General features: G+C 38.1%; 1 protein-coding gene across 6 annotated transcripts in view; it reads right to left on the bottom strand.

The window, feature by feature from the left end:
- Window positions 1–546: 546 nt before the first annotated feature.
- The window catches only part of METAP1D (methionyl aminopeptidase type 1D, mitochondrial), a 73,481-nt gene continuing 60,474 nt past the window's right edge, over window positions 547–13,553 (bottom strand). For 4 of the 6 annotated variants that reach the window (XM_015093360.4, XM_027964857.3, XM_042243722.2 and 1 more), the window contains 5 exons: window positions 10,267–10,430; window positions 3,380–3,477; window positions 2,091–2,138; window positions 1,107–1,185; window positions 547–977 (listed from right to left, as the gene is read on the bottom strand). In XM_015093360.4, coding sequence (XP_014948846.2) covers window positions 899–977; window positions 1,107–1,185; window positions 2,091–2,138; window positions 3,380–3,477; window positions 10,267–10,430 — 468 coding nt within the window. In that variant the 3' untranslated portion in view covers window positions 547–898. Of the gene's footprint in view, window positions 978–1,106; window positions 1,186–2,090; window positions 2,139–3,379; window positions 3,566–6,857; window positions 7,638–10,266; window positions 10,431–13,553 lie in introns of those variants that run through there. The other 2 variants (XR_006058743.1, XM_027964858.3) reach the window with 2 other exon arrangements.

A 13,553-nucleotide genomic window follows, 5' to 3' on the forward strand; every position in this document is an offset into this window, starting at 1 on the left:
GGTCTCCAGTGCATTAGTGCGGATCTGAAGAAAGCCAGTGTTGGGAGAGATCGATTTAGGGAGGATACCCGCCTGACACTGCTCACATCTGGGCAGGTGGGACTGATCCTCCAACTCCCAGAGCAGAAAAATCCTTAGCTTGCATCTGTATGTTGGTGAGAGGGTCTCTCAGAAGTAACCTTTGGGATGGCCCGGCGGAGCAGTTTGAGGGCGGGGAAAAGGAACCACAGGGGGCCAGAAAAGGCAAATTTTTGGACTGATAACCCCAGGCCCAGGGTCTAGAGGCAAGGAAATGTTTGTAACTAGCTCCTCCATTCGCCGGCTAATCTTTTCATCGCAAAGCAGCTATGAAGGGGAAAGAACCGGAAGGGCTGAGGGGCAGCTGGCCCGGCCAGCGCCCTCGGGGCCGGCCAATGTGGAACCCACAAAGGGGGTGGAAAAAGAGACAACAACAACAAAATCGTAATAGCTAGGCTCGGGTTTTCTTCCTGCGCGCGCGCGAGTGAAAAGTTCAGAGACTCAAAAATTAACCGCAAGACACTGTGGTTTTAAGGAGTGAAAGCTTTCTGTTCGGGCAGAGTCAAGGCTAGGAAAAGAGAAAAGTATGCATTTCTAAGACTTCCTAGTCTTCCAAATGAGGGCGTCCCCGTTCCTTTCCAGATGCGTTTCCCGCGTTGGGAAACAGACGCGCCAGGATCCGTCTCTCCGAATGCGCACGGCCACTTCGGGGCTTCAGATTTGTGTTCAGAACGGCTCCCAAGCCCTATCGCATTTTCCCTAGCCGGCGCTGCTAGGTAGGTTACTCTGGGACGTGCCGTTAGCCAATTTCTTCTAAAAGTTCTCCAGCTGGATTTCATCAATTTAAGAAAAAGGTCTCTTGCGACCTTCGTATTGCTCCTCAGGCCTCGTGGGGCAGTTTGGTCAGGATCTGCGCGCCCCTGGACGTGATGAGAACTGTGTGCTCGAACTGGGCAGACCTAAAAAACACAAGACAGGGATCAGCGAGCTCAAGCGCCGGCGGGGCAGGGATCAGCAGCTCGCCCGCGTCGTGGGACGAACCTGCCTTTTCAATACAATTTAAAAGCAATGGGGCAGAAAGCAAACACCTTTGGTTGTCCAAGGAGACCACAGTCCACGAGTCCTCCAGCACTTTAAATTCAGGGGATCCCTCGGTTACAATTGGCTCTGTAAGAAGGAAAATATTTACTGCAGTGATCTAATCAAATTCTTGTCAAACATTGTTTCAACTGATTATTAAAAAAAAAAAATAAGAAGGTTCTCCCCCCTCCCTCCCAGTGCTTCCCCCCACGAGTTCATGTTGTCATCTCGCAAGCCCTAATTGATGCTGCTTACATAGTATGCTACAAACTAAACAGTAGGAAGAGGAAACGCTATGGCATTCAAAAATGTATGAAGTTGCCTACTTCGTAATTTTTTTTAGAGAAAAAAGGGCATTTTAATCAAGACTTAATTAGGACCCTGTGGATAATAACCACCCAAACACCAGTCCCTCTTATAAATATCAGTCGGTTTTTTAAAATATTTGAATTTTTAAAACATGCTCAAAATGTTCATTAATCAGCAAATAACAATTTTCTTATTTCACTCTAATTGCTTCTCCATTAAGCCCCACAGTCAGAAATATGATGCCTTCGGGGCTTTAGGTGATTGGAATTTGGTGGTGACACCAATCACATGATCAGCCAGGAATGGGTCGACAGAGAGTGTATGCCACTTGCTGACAGGGAGCAAGGGACTTAATCACCTCTAGTTAATGAAAAGAAGAAAAAGGTGTTAATGAAAGAAGAAAAAAAAAACCCACAAAAAAGCAACACAAAAAACCAAACACCACATTATGTTGGTAACAGAATTAAAGGTTGGACGGCTGCCGTCTCCTAAATGTGTCGGTAAGTATCTGATTTAGGAAGATGGGGCTCGAGGATATTATTTAATCAGGTTTACTATGCATCTGAATTATTTCATTATACTGATTGGCTTTATTAGTCCTTCACCGGACTGCCTGGCCTAGGCCAGCGCTGCTGCGCCAAGCCAGGGAGCCCCTGCTCTCTGAAGAGGAACTTAGCACTAACCTATGGTGAACGCCATGCCCTCCTCCATGAGTAGATCGTTGTCATTCGCTGTAAGACAAAAATATGAGTGTGGGGTGTGGGGATGGGATATGGTGAGAACAGAGAGAAATGGATTAGAAGGGTTAGCCTGCACAAAAAAAGTGGTCATTTTATTTTTCTTTTAGGAAGAGGTTGCTAGAATCTTGAGTGGTGGCTACCTAGGGGTTAAGCACAGGGCTCCTGGGCCCTCAGCCTTTGCATTTTCTGAGCTTGAGGTCAGGGCTCCTAGGAAGGGTTCACCAAGGCTGAGCAGCCCAGGTACTTGAGACACTTTTTGGGCTCCCCTCTCTATTGTCCCCTTGCTCTGGCCACTTGCTCTGAGGTTTGCTGGCTTCCACCTCCCAAGGGAAAGGGGAAGACATCTTGGGAACTGAGACAAAGGGAAGGCAGGTTGGTAGGAGGGAAGAACAAGGGTGACCTGAAATATTTCCAGGGTTTGGCACTGGGTGGGCACTCACCTGAGAGGCCCTTTCTGCACTCCAGCCTGGGCCTCTTACAGCTGCCTCAGATGAAGTTCTTTGGCCTAAAGGAAGTTCTGACCTGCTGAGTGTCTAGGATCTTTCAGCGGGTGGATTCCAGCTAGTAGTTCCTCTATGGGGCTGTTCCCACCCCCAAGCACACCAGGATCAACTTTCCTTTGGTGCTTGTCCAGGTATGCTGCCTCTTGGGGACATTCCACAGAAGTGCTTCATAGTCTAACCCAAATCCCCCACCCCTTCTGGCCCACCCTTGCCTTCCCATCGTAGGGAGAACATCCAGGCAGTGAAAAACGGGAGACTCTGGGTATAATCTAGGAATCACTGAAGAGTACATGCTGCTAAATACATCAGCTGTCAACGCTGTGTAAGACGTAATGAAGTTTAACCACAACAGTCAGCAGTTAGAGAAGGGAGTAGAAAAAGAAAAACAGAAAACAGTCCTATGTGCATGCTGCTGGGACATTGATGCAGTGGTGTTTTGTTTTCAGTAACTTTTTCTAGACAAATATCCCTCGTGCCTTCCAGCCATCACCCTTCAGGAGAAGACAAACAGCAAAACAAAGCTTATTTGGGGATTGAAATGGCTGGGCTCTAATTCAGTAACACAGTAACATGCTGGTTAGGATTAAATAGGATCCTCTCCCAACATACACACACACCCTCATAGGGAAGGATGACAATGTGAATTCCACATTGCAGCAAAAGATTCAGGAGCAAAACTGCTTTATCTTGATTCCTTTCAATAAGCAGCTCCCAAACTAACTTTCTTACCATGATGCCAAATTTCTGGATGTCCATGAAAGTAAGATCCTATCCCATGTCCCACAAAGTGTGGACAGACTTGCAAACCATTCTGATGAGTTATCTGGCTTTAAAAGTGACCAAACAAAATACTGAATTAAATTGGATCATTTTAAGTGCATATATAGGTAAGACAAAGTCCCTTCAAAGTATTCTCTGAAAAAGAAAAAAAAAAATCAGTTCTATTTAGAGTCATATGGTAACAATTTGTTTTCATTATTCTGGAAAAATTTTATATTTTGTCACAGCTTGCAACAACTCCCTTTGGATACATGAAGAAAAAAGATATGTAGCTAACACGATAGTTTGCTTCAATTACTTTAGTACAGCATTCAAACAAGGTCACTTTTAGACCTGTTTATGCACATATATACAGTGCAATATAGCCAAGATATATGTTCAGGTAATGGAGGTCACACAAACCTGCCTGATTTGTATGGAGTTTCACTAAAAGACCATACAAATTATTACTGACTTGGGAACCAAACAACAAAAAATTACAATCTGAAATGTGACTTCTATAATTGCTTATTCTGGTCTATTTCAGAACATCAAACATTTTATAGACACATTTATACAAAAGGTCACATCTGCTTTGTCCATATTCTTGAAGCACTTCAAAACTTTGTGATTATTTGAGATTTCTACTCAAGACCTATACCATTAACAGAATTCATAAAATATGCTTTTTAATTCCTATGATGCTTAAGAGAAGCTAGTATTGTGATTCTTAATTCTTAATGCTACATTAGTTACTTCTACATGCAAACATTTTGCATTCCATTTATTCCATATAAGTGAAATCTTAGAATCCAACCCTAAAATCTTCACCTACAAGATTAAGGAGGTTTTTTGTTTTTTTTCTTTGTTTTTTTTTAGGAGTTGTTTTTGAAATCAGGTGGATACATACCATGAACAATTTATATTTTCATGCGGATGAAGAGCAAAGTGCCTTAACCCTAACCATAATAATGGATTGGGATTTATAGGACTACTATTTAAATTCTTAACCAAACCAAAGTTCTTGAATCCCAAGCTAGTTTTCAGCAGCCCTTTGGTTTGGTTTACCACAAACTCAAAGGCATTTAGCCAGCATCTTTATGAGCATTCCTGTCAAAATACTTTTCTCTAGACATTTTTAACCTTCATCTCCAGACCTGTAAAATGTCTTCACTTAGGCCAGGATGTCACCATAAATATCAGATGGGCAGTCTCTCATTCAGATTTAATTTCCATGTAACAGAAATAGGTGAGCTATACATGTGCCGAGGAGAGGAACGGTAAGTGAATGCTTTTCTCTCTTAATTTGTTCTTTATGGTTATACTTATTTCTGTGTGTCTTTTCACTCTGGACAGGAGGTATAACAACTTTTCCAAGTTGCTTCTATTTGTACCACACAATTCCTGAATAAAAACTCAGGATGGAGAGTAGATAGAGGCTGGAAGAGAGATTATTCAGTAAAATATGCTAATCTAGACTTTTTTTTAAAGTAAGAATAGGTCTTATCTACCCATCTACCCATTATGTTATCTATGTTCCAACAAACCTTAATAATTCTAAGAGGAATCACTATAAACTGTTCTTCTATTTTCTTTTCTTAAAAAAAAAAAAAAGACTAACTGATTGGCAAGCATCACAGCTACACTGTGAATGTGGCAATCTTCATTTTAATTTCTGATGAGAGGATAGGAAGAAAGCCCACTATGAAAAAACACTTGGGGTCCCTCCCCCCTCATATCTCTCATTCCTCTTCATAAAAGAAGCTGTGCAATTACTAGGTGGCTAAAGATATCTGAGTGCATTCTACAATTTACTGCCTGGATCCTGCTGAAACTTTTGGTTATAGGAAGATCATAGAATGTATATGTCATGGATGCAAAGGTCAGAGGATTTCACAGCCATGTGGAAAGAGGAAAAGATCAGGACAAATTTCCCTCAGTTCCTTGGTGGAGTACCTGTCTCAGTGGTTAATTCTCAGGAACTAAATAAAACCTCCTGTCTGCTTTTTAGGGTCTTATTGGTAGTTAGCTGTTTTAACACATACTTCCTGGGACTGAATGGAATAAAATCTCATTAATGTTTCTAACTACTGACGAAAAGCATGTCCCTTCTACTATTGTACTGTGTACTGTTCTTCTATTTTGGAATATAAGGGAAGCCCAAGATTAATTTAATTAATTTAATTCTAAGATTTACATCTAACTTCGTGGAGACAATCCAAGTGATCTGTAGGAGCAAATGTCTGCTCTAAAGTGAAATCAAGTACTAGAAACTCTAGTTGTGGCACAGGAAAGTGGAGCATGCCTGCTTCTCCTGACTAGTGTGCTGGGGAAAGTGGAAGTGTTGGGTGGGCAGGGGTGCCCACAAAGCATCCGGTTACTCCTTAACACCAGCCATCACGGCCTGTGACCTATTTCTGAGCATGAAGGTCTTCTTGCCTTGGATATTACACAGATGAAATCTGCCTTCTTTCTGTTGAAATCTGTTAAAAGGAACTCTCTGAGGATTAGCTCTTCTGGTCTGATTTTTTCTAACTAAAACCTCTCTAAGACAGCAGCTCACTTATTTAAGTCTGAGCACATTTGGGATTTGAAGCCTTTCATATGGAAGGAATATTTGGGGAGGAGGAGAGAGATGTATAACAGTAGTTTATGAACTTACTTGAAAATTATTCTGTGTTACAGTTCATGTTTCAGGTGTGGTTTAGAGTTAAGAGAGAGATCTCTCTTAAGGAATTTCATCCTGTGACTGTTCTCTTAATTGAATCCCCTTCCATGAGATAGTTTTCCCAACAAAAGTTTTGTCTAGATAAATTAAAATTCTTGATACGTTTAAACTAGATTTCATAACTAAGAATACATTCCCCAAGAGGGCAGAGGAGTACTATTTTTAAGTACACACTCTTCTAAAGGAATAAAAATGCACATGGAAATAGTTTTATTACTATTTCTACATGAATTCTATCAACAGAACTGATTTCCAAATGGTCACATCTCTAATTAAAGGATCTCAAATAGCACCTGGTTTTCTAAGTCATGGAATTTACTTAATTTTTTTCAGATTTTTATTTTAAGCAGTAGTCTTTGGATGCTGCTGCTGCTGCTGCTAAGTCGCTTCAGTCGTGTCCGACTCTGTGAGACCCCATAGACAGCAGCCCACCAGGCTCCCCCGTCCCTGGGATTCTCCAGGCAAGAACACTGGAGTGGGTTGCCATTTCCTTCTCCAAGTCTTTGGATGCAGGAATGCACAAATTCAAGGATTCCTTCTAATTGAAAAGGAATGTTTAAGTACAATTAGTAATATTTTTGAAAGCCAACAACTGTTTTCCAAAAGAGGAGTACACTTTTTTTTTTGTTTCAAACTGGATTACAAATTACTGTATTTTTCTTACAATAGTGCTGAACTTTTATTTGAGGTTTTCTGTTTCTGAAAAGCAGACATGATGGATTGAAATAAAAGATAATTTATTGCAATGCTTACTTTCATGTGCAGAGAGAAGCAGTGTAATTGTAATTTACAGTAGCTGTCAAGAAAAAATCCATCACAGATGACATTAAAATGACTTATTTTGCCTGAGCCACTTATTGTTTAAATGTGCATAATCTAATAGAAAGAGATTATTTTTAAAAATCTGCTTTATATTCTTCTAAATTAATATCAAAACATATACTTATGAATTAAACATTAAAAACCATTCATTGATACTTTCACCATGACATTTACAAGGATAAGTTTAAATTATTTTTGATTGAACTGTCACATATTTGTGATGCATGAATCTACACATTCACAGTATCCTCATATGTACAGCTCATATCATCGAAGGATAATTACAAAAATACAGATTTAGAAATATTTTAATGCAAATGGAGGTACAGTGAGCATAATAACGCAGTAACCTAAAGATCACTAGACATCCCTTATAAAAAAGAAGGGCACAGGGAGAACTCTTTTAGCCAACACTTCTTCTGAGATATCATCCTATTCTTTAGGTTTCAGAGAATTTCAGGATTTCCTATAAAGATCACCAGGTTTTAACATGATCCTACTGAAAGATGCTTGAATGTTCTTTCAATGGTGTATCAGTAGAGAGAGGCTATGCAAACGATGGTGAATATCTTAATCGAGGCTGAGTCGAAAGATGTTTGTAAACCTTTGGTCTATAATGATTCCGAGTACTTCTGGCTTAAAGGTGGAGACTGTTTATTTACTCCCTTGAGGGTTTGCCTGAATAGGAAAAGGCGAAATAACAGATGTCCAGAAACACTGCCTTAACACATCAGAACAAATATTTGTTAGACTCGGGGCCAGTTTCCTCCTCAGAGGCAGACACAAACCATCTAAATAATGAAATGCATTAGAGTAACGGAAAAAGTTCATTGTCTATGTTATTTTTCACATAGTTTTGTAAGTGCAGTTGTCGGGACTGATCTGGTTTTCAAAGGAGCTTGTACATGCAAATTCATTCCCTGCGAAAACTGACCTTTGCATCCAGATAGCTAAAATTCAATGTCACTTTCAATTTTACTCTTCTTTTTTTTTTATGTAGCTAGAATTAATGTAGTGAATATGTAATGAAGTGCATTATCCTGCATGGAGATTTATCAGATTTTCCGACTGAATGCTATGCTTCGCTAGTGCTAGCTGGAGTTCACCTGCATGTTGGTGGGGCGTGTGGCTCTTTTTTGTAAAGAGTTAAGTCGTACACAAAAAAAGGGAACAAAGGTCAGCACCCAGCCGCCACTTGAATGTGAGATTTTTCTTTTTATTCCCCTTGATGTATACTAGGCTCTGTGTTATTAGTCTTAATGATGGAAAATTGTAGTGTTGATACAAATCTTTTTTTCAAAGTAGTAGGCGGGAGCTCCATTTGTTAGTAAGTTTTTTTGTGACTAAAAGCCACGGACAGTACATTTATGTAGCAGTAAAAGGCCTAGATGCTCTTTCCATAGCAGAGCTAATTATTCCTACTGTGACCTTACTGATCTAGCCTGTTCCTAGTACGTCTCATCTGCACGCCTGTTCCTCTGTGTAGATGGTGTCAGAGAATATGAAAAACCCTATAATGAAACCATTTTCATGATGGAGAAAGGCTACTGGAGTTGCACTTGCTACAAAGAGGCTCAATTATATGAGTAATTGTGATAATTTTCTACATTCATAGCCTTCAATGGGGAAAAAAGAATGAGAGCCACAAAGGAAAATTACTTTAACAAGAAAGTACAGAGAGTAAAAATGGAAGAAGAGACAAAAAAAGGGGGGAAAAAAAACGGAAAAAAAAAGTTTAAAAAATAGATCTGGAGGGAGGAATAGCGAGACAGGGAGAACAACAGAAATGCTCAAAAGCCCATGTGCAGCTGTGTTGCACAATTAAATTGAATTTTTTTTTTCTGCAGTTGATGAATGTGACTACTGCAAATGTGCCTCTGTAGTTAGCTATCATTTGTTGTTCCGTGACAGGAAAAGGATAATTACCTCTCAGAGAGAATCAAAGGCTGACATGCCCTTTAGACACAGCCATGAATGCAGAGCGCGATAGAATGCTTGAATAAGAATCTAGTGTTCTCTGCCCCCTTCTACTGAAGAATAAATTTTGTTAAAATGCAAGAGCACCACCAGTAAATTTGTTGAACCCTAGGTGTTCAAAAATATGAGGTACATCTATCGACTCATCCCATTTGCAAAAATAAAACTGCATTTTGAATTCATTTCTATTATATTCATGGACAGTAAGATAGTGAGATATGCATTAAATTTCTTTTCCCAGTAGGGGTCTGATTCAACATTTCCTATGAAAGAACAGAGAGACACTATCCTTTTTTCCCAGGCTAGTTAGCCTATAATTTAAAACTGTCAAAAACACAATTTTGTTCAAAGTCTTCAATAAAAGCTTCTCCAATATAACCCAAAGAGATTTTACTAAAGTTTGATTCAGACACTGTTACAATATTTTTAAAGCCATAAATACATTTAACTGATATTTTACTGCCTTTTTTCTTAGAGTATTCGAAGGCTTACGAAGAAAAAAGGCAGCATCTTTTCAAGGTGACTAAGCCTTCCACCCTTCAGACAAATGGGAAGTAGTCAATGGTTCATATTAATGAGAGCAATGCTGTAAAAGGTACTCATGTAACCATCTTTAAGAAAATATGTTACTTTTAAATGAAAACACATATTCTGCACATCTACTTCAAAACAGGGGGAAAAAAAAAGAGATCTAAAATAGGTAACAGATTACAAAGAAAAGTCTTGAATTCAGAAAATACACATATTCTCAAAAAGCAAGCAGAGAAGGCTGTGTGGAAAGTAAACAGTGGTTTACGGGAAAAATGAACCAGACCAAAAAAAAACCAAAAAACAAGATCACCCTTTCAGGCTGTTTGCTAATCCACTAATTTGAAAGGTAAGCCTTGCTTGAGCTAATACTTTTTATCTTTCTGTCACAGGAATAATTTCACTTCATGCCTTTATAAAATCTAGCTTTTCTCCTGTCTCCTATTCAAGATTTGAGATACTCACTGTTTCTTAGCTACTCTTCCATGTTTGGTATGAGTTTGAATATAGGAACACTACAGACCAACACGTCAAGCTGAAACTAAAGCAGTCATATGAATATTGCTTCTATACTGCTGCTTCTATAAGTTTCTTTGTTGACCTGATATAATTCACTTTTTTGAAGTCGTTTTCTTTTTTTTTAAACTCAGGGAACAGCACTGCACCCTGGCAATTCACATACTGATATCAGACTGAAATGATGGTTCTGAATCATAAAACATGTCATCAACTTTACTCCAAGCCACCAATAACCTTTGTACCATCTGCCAACCCTCCCTTTATTCGTCACTGTAAGGCTTACCTGATTGTGTTTCCAATGACAGAGAAGGGAGCCCCCGCTCTGCAAGCTGCAATTGCTTCATCTCTACACCTCCTAGCAACCTCCACTAACTTTTTACCACATTCATCCACATTGCCCACCAAAAATGTTTCAGAGGTGTCTCCGTGGTAGCCATTGTAGTAAACCTAAACACAGGCAGAAATGTACAAATATGTCCTTGTTTAAAAATCTATTCTCCTACAGCCTACATTGCATTCCTTTATATATTTAGTAAATTCATGTGTTTCACCCTTCCAGAATTATTAAGTTCACCTACAAAAAAAGAGGAAATGATCCTACAGGAACATGAAAAAGACACACAATGATATTACAAAAGTTTAAAGAACTACATGACTAGCACGGGTCTTTCAGCACTATGATTATCAACATTCTTTAACATTTTGAGTTCTCATTTTATTTCTGAGGCAAAAGTATATATGCAAAAATAGTGATCAAAGACACTGACCCATGATTACTACAAGAGGGTCAGAGAATTCAGAAGTATTTAACACAGTGAAGAGTTTCCTAAAGTGTCATAAAGATACTTATCTTTTGTTTACCAGTCCCACCCTTGGAAGTGATAGATAATGACAAGAAGAAATAAGATAGATATGTCAGTGTTATAACAGACAGAAGAAGAATTCAGTTCCAAGAACTGAAGTGGCTCAATATCGGAATGACGTAAGTTATAGAAAAATCCTGTCTGGAAGTGAAATCCTAATCAAATATTCCAGATAGCAGAATGTTAACAGAAAACACTATACATGGATTTTTAAAGAATCAGAATATAACAAAACAGGTTTAAGAATAAAATTACAGAAAATAGCATTTTATCTGTCTTCAATGACACCATATTCACTATAAAAATCAATAATCACCAAACACTGTAATAAATACAGAAGGTAGAGGAGACTGGTTGAATATTGATCCTTTGATATAGCATGGGATTTGCTATTTTGCATAAATTTGTCCTATATAATTATTTTTCACATTTCTCTTTCTCATGAAGTAGAATGTAGGAACTGTAATTAAAAAGATGTTTATCTGAGCTTTCTGTTTTAATATGGAATTAATCTATATACTCGTCTTCAATAAAGATACTCTTGTATGCTCTGTAAGGGAGGCAGGAGAAATCTTTATCTTCACTTTTCAAGTCAGGAAACGGAAGCACAGACAAGTGACTTGTCTAAAGTTAGTGGCAGAAAACAAGAGGCAGATCCAGGTCAATATGATGGATTCTTGACTTCTAATCAAGTGTTTTTACTACTATATCAAGTCACCTTGCAATACAACAGTGTTTTATAGATTTATTCCCATTTGTAACCCAAGAGAGTACAAATTTTTACTTTATACATGGGAATATAACATTTATTAATAAGAGTAATTATTAAGACAAAATTGTAACTCTGTTTCTATAGTTGCTATTTAAGTAAAAATGTATTTAAAAAATCATTATTTGCCTTTTCATATTACTTTTCACTAGTCTGAAAATGACTACTTGAAAGATTCAATATATATGGAAATAATACTTTTGAAAGTCTGTGGCAGTTATCTATAATTACTGGTTTTATCCACAAACTATTCTTGTTTTATACTTCATTTATTTAATTCTTCATTTATCATTTATTAATAACTTAATAGCATTTAAAATGTTTATTGAGCAACTATTATGGGATATCACATCATCTTTTTTTTTAAACATTCAACTTTCAAGGGGATGTCTATTTTCTTGTGATATATACTTAGATGTAAACAATTATAAAATGTAATGAGTATTTTCTGGTAAGTGATGAAGCCTTTCATTTAATAAAATATTTCATAAGAAATATAATTTCAGTTACTGACCTGTATGTTTCCTTGGTCCCTTTACATTGCTCTGTGCGTGTGTTTAGTTGTGTCCAGCTCTTTGCAACGCCATGGACTGTAGCCTGCCAGGCTCCTCTGTCCATGGAATTTCCCAGGCAAGAACACTGGAGTGGGCTGTCACTCCCTTCTCCAGCGGATCTTCCTGACCCAGGATCGAACCCACATCTCTTGTGTCTCCTGCATTGGCAGGCAGATTCTTTACCACTGTGCCATGTGAAAAGTCCTCACATTTCAAGACACTCAAAAACATTTCACTTTGATCATTTGAATGTTAAAAATGAAATTGTTTACTGAAAGTCTTCAGGAAACTTAGGAAAGGCAGAGACTATTCTCTCTGGGCACACTGGAAACAGGTAGGAAGGGCGTGCTGATTTCATTGAAAGCAGCAATATTTTATTAGGCATGATTAGGTGAGGTAATGAATGGACAGCCTCTAAGTCAGGTATAATCTAAAAGAAAAGTGCATAATGAAAAATACTTTATTTCATGTATACTTTATAAAATACCTCCTACATATTCTGAGCTGGAGAGAGAGCAACAATATATGTGGAGCAAATGTTCAAGTATTCTAAGTAACTAGGACAAAATTATATATAGAATAACATAAAAGAATTTTTGGCTATATACTAAGACAAATTGATACGAAGAGAAAAGGTTGAATTAATTTAAACAACTAAAAATCAGACTGAACTAAACTACTGGATGCCAACTTCTACCACATTCCCACTCCCATCCAAGTTTCATGACCTGGATATGAAATCATATTATTAAGAATATTTTTTTTACTAACAGAGAAAATACTCCTTGAATGCTGTCTGTCTCAACTAGTTTTCAGCAGATGTTTACTTTATATTTATTTATTTAGAATATACTTATTAATCATCAGATGTATAGAATTTAGTTGCAATCTCCACTATCCTAAGGTATCATTACATAATTTTTTAGTAAAACGAACTGCCAAAGCACAAATAACCTAAGTCTGAGAACTGTGAAAGGCTAAGAAAATTAGAAAAGGTTAGAGCTTGTACAGTTTGAAGTTCCTGTGTTAAATTACCTGGGGCTGTTATTTGAAAGAAAGGCTGTTAACCATTTGGTGAAAACTTAAGTTCAAGAGAGAAAAGCACTCTGCGTGTACGCTTCGAGTTCAAGGCTGTCTATACCAGAAATGGAACACAACGTTACCTTCAGGGATTTTAATAAATCTAAGGAACACTGCTAGCAAAAGAGTTTCTGTCCAAATAGACTGACACACACAGGCCAATGTAGCCCCTAATGACAGAGTAAGATAATGACAGGCCCCACTCAAAATCAGCAGGAAGAGGAAGATCAATCTTGGCAGAGTGAAGGAAAAATGCTGGCTTTCTTCGCCTTAGCTCATCTCATATATATCTAGCTTCAGCAGC

This window comes from Ovis aries, chromosome 2, assembly GCF_016772045.2.
Source record: "Ovis aries strain OAR_USU_Benz2616 breed Rambouillet chromosome 2, ARS-UI_Ramb_v3.0, whole genome shotgun sequence".
NCBI classification, from domain to species: Eukaryota; Metazoa; Chordata; class Mammalia; order Artiodactyla; family Bovidae; genus Ovis; species Ovis aries.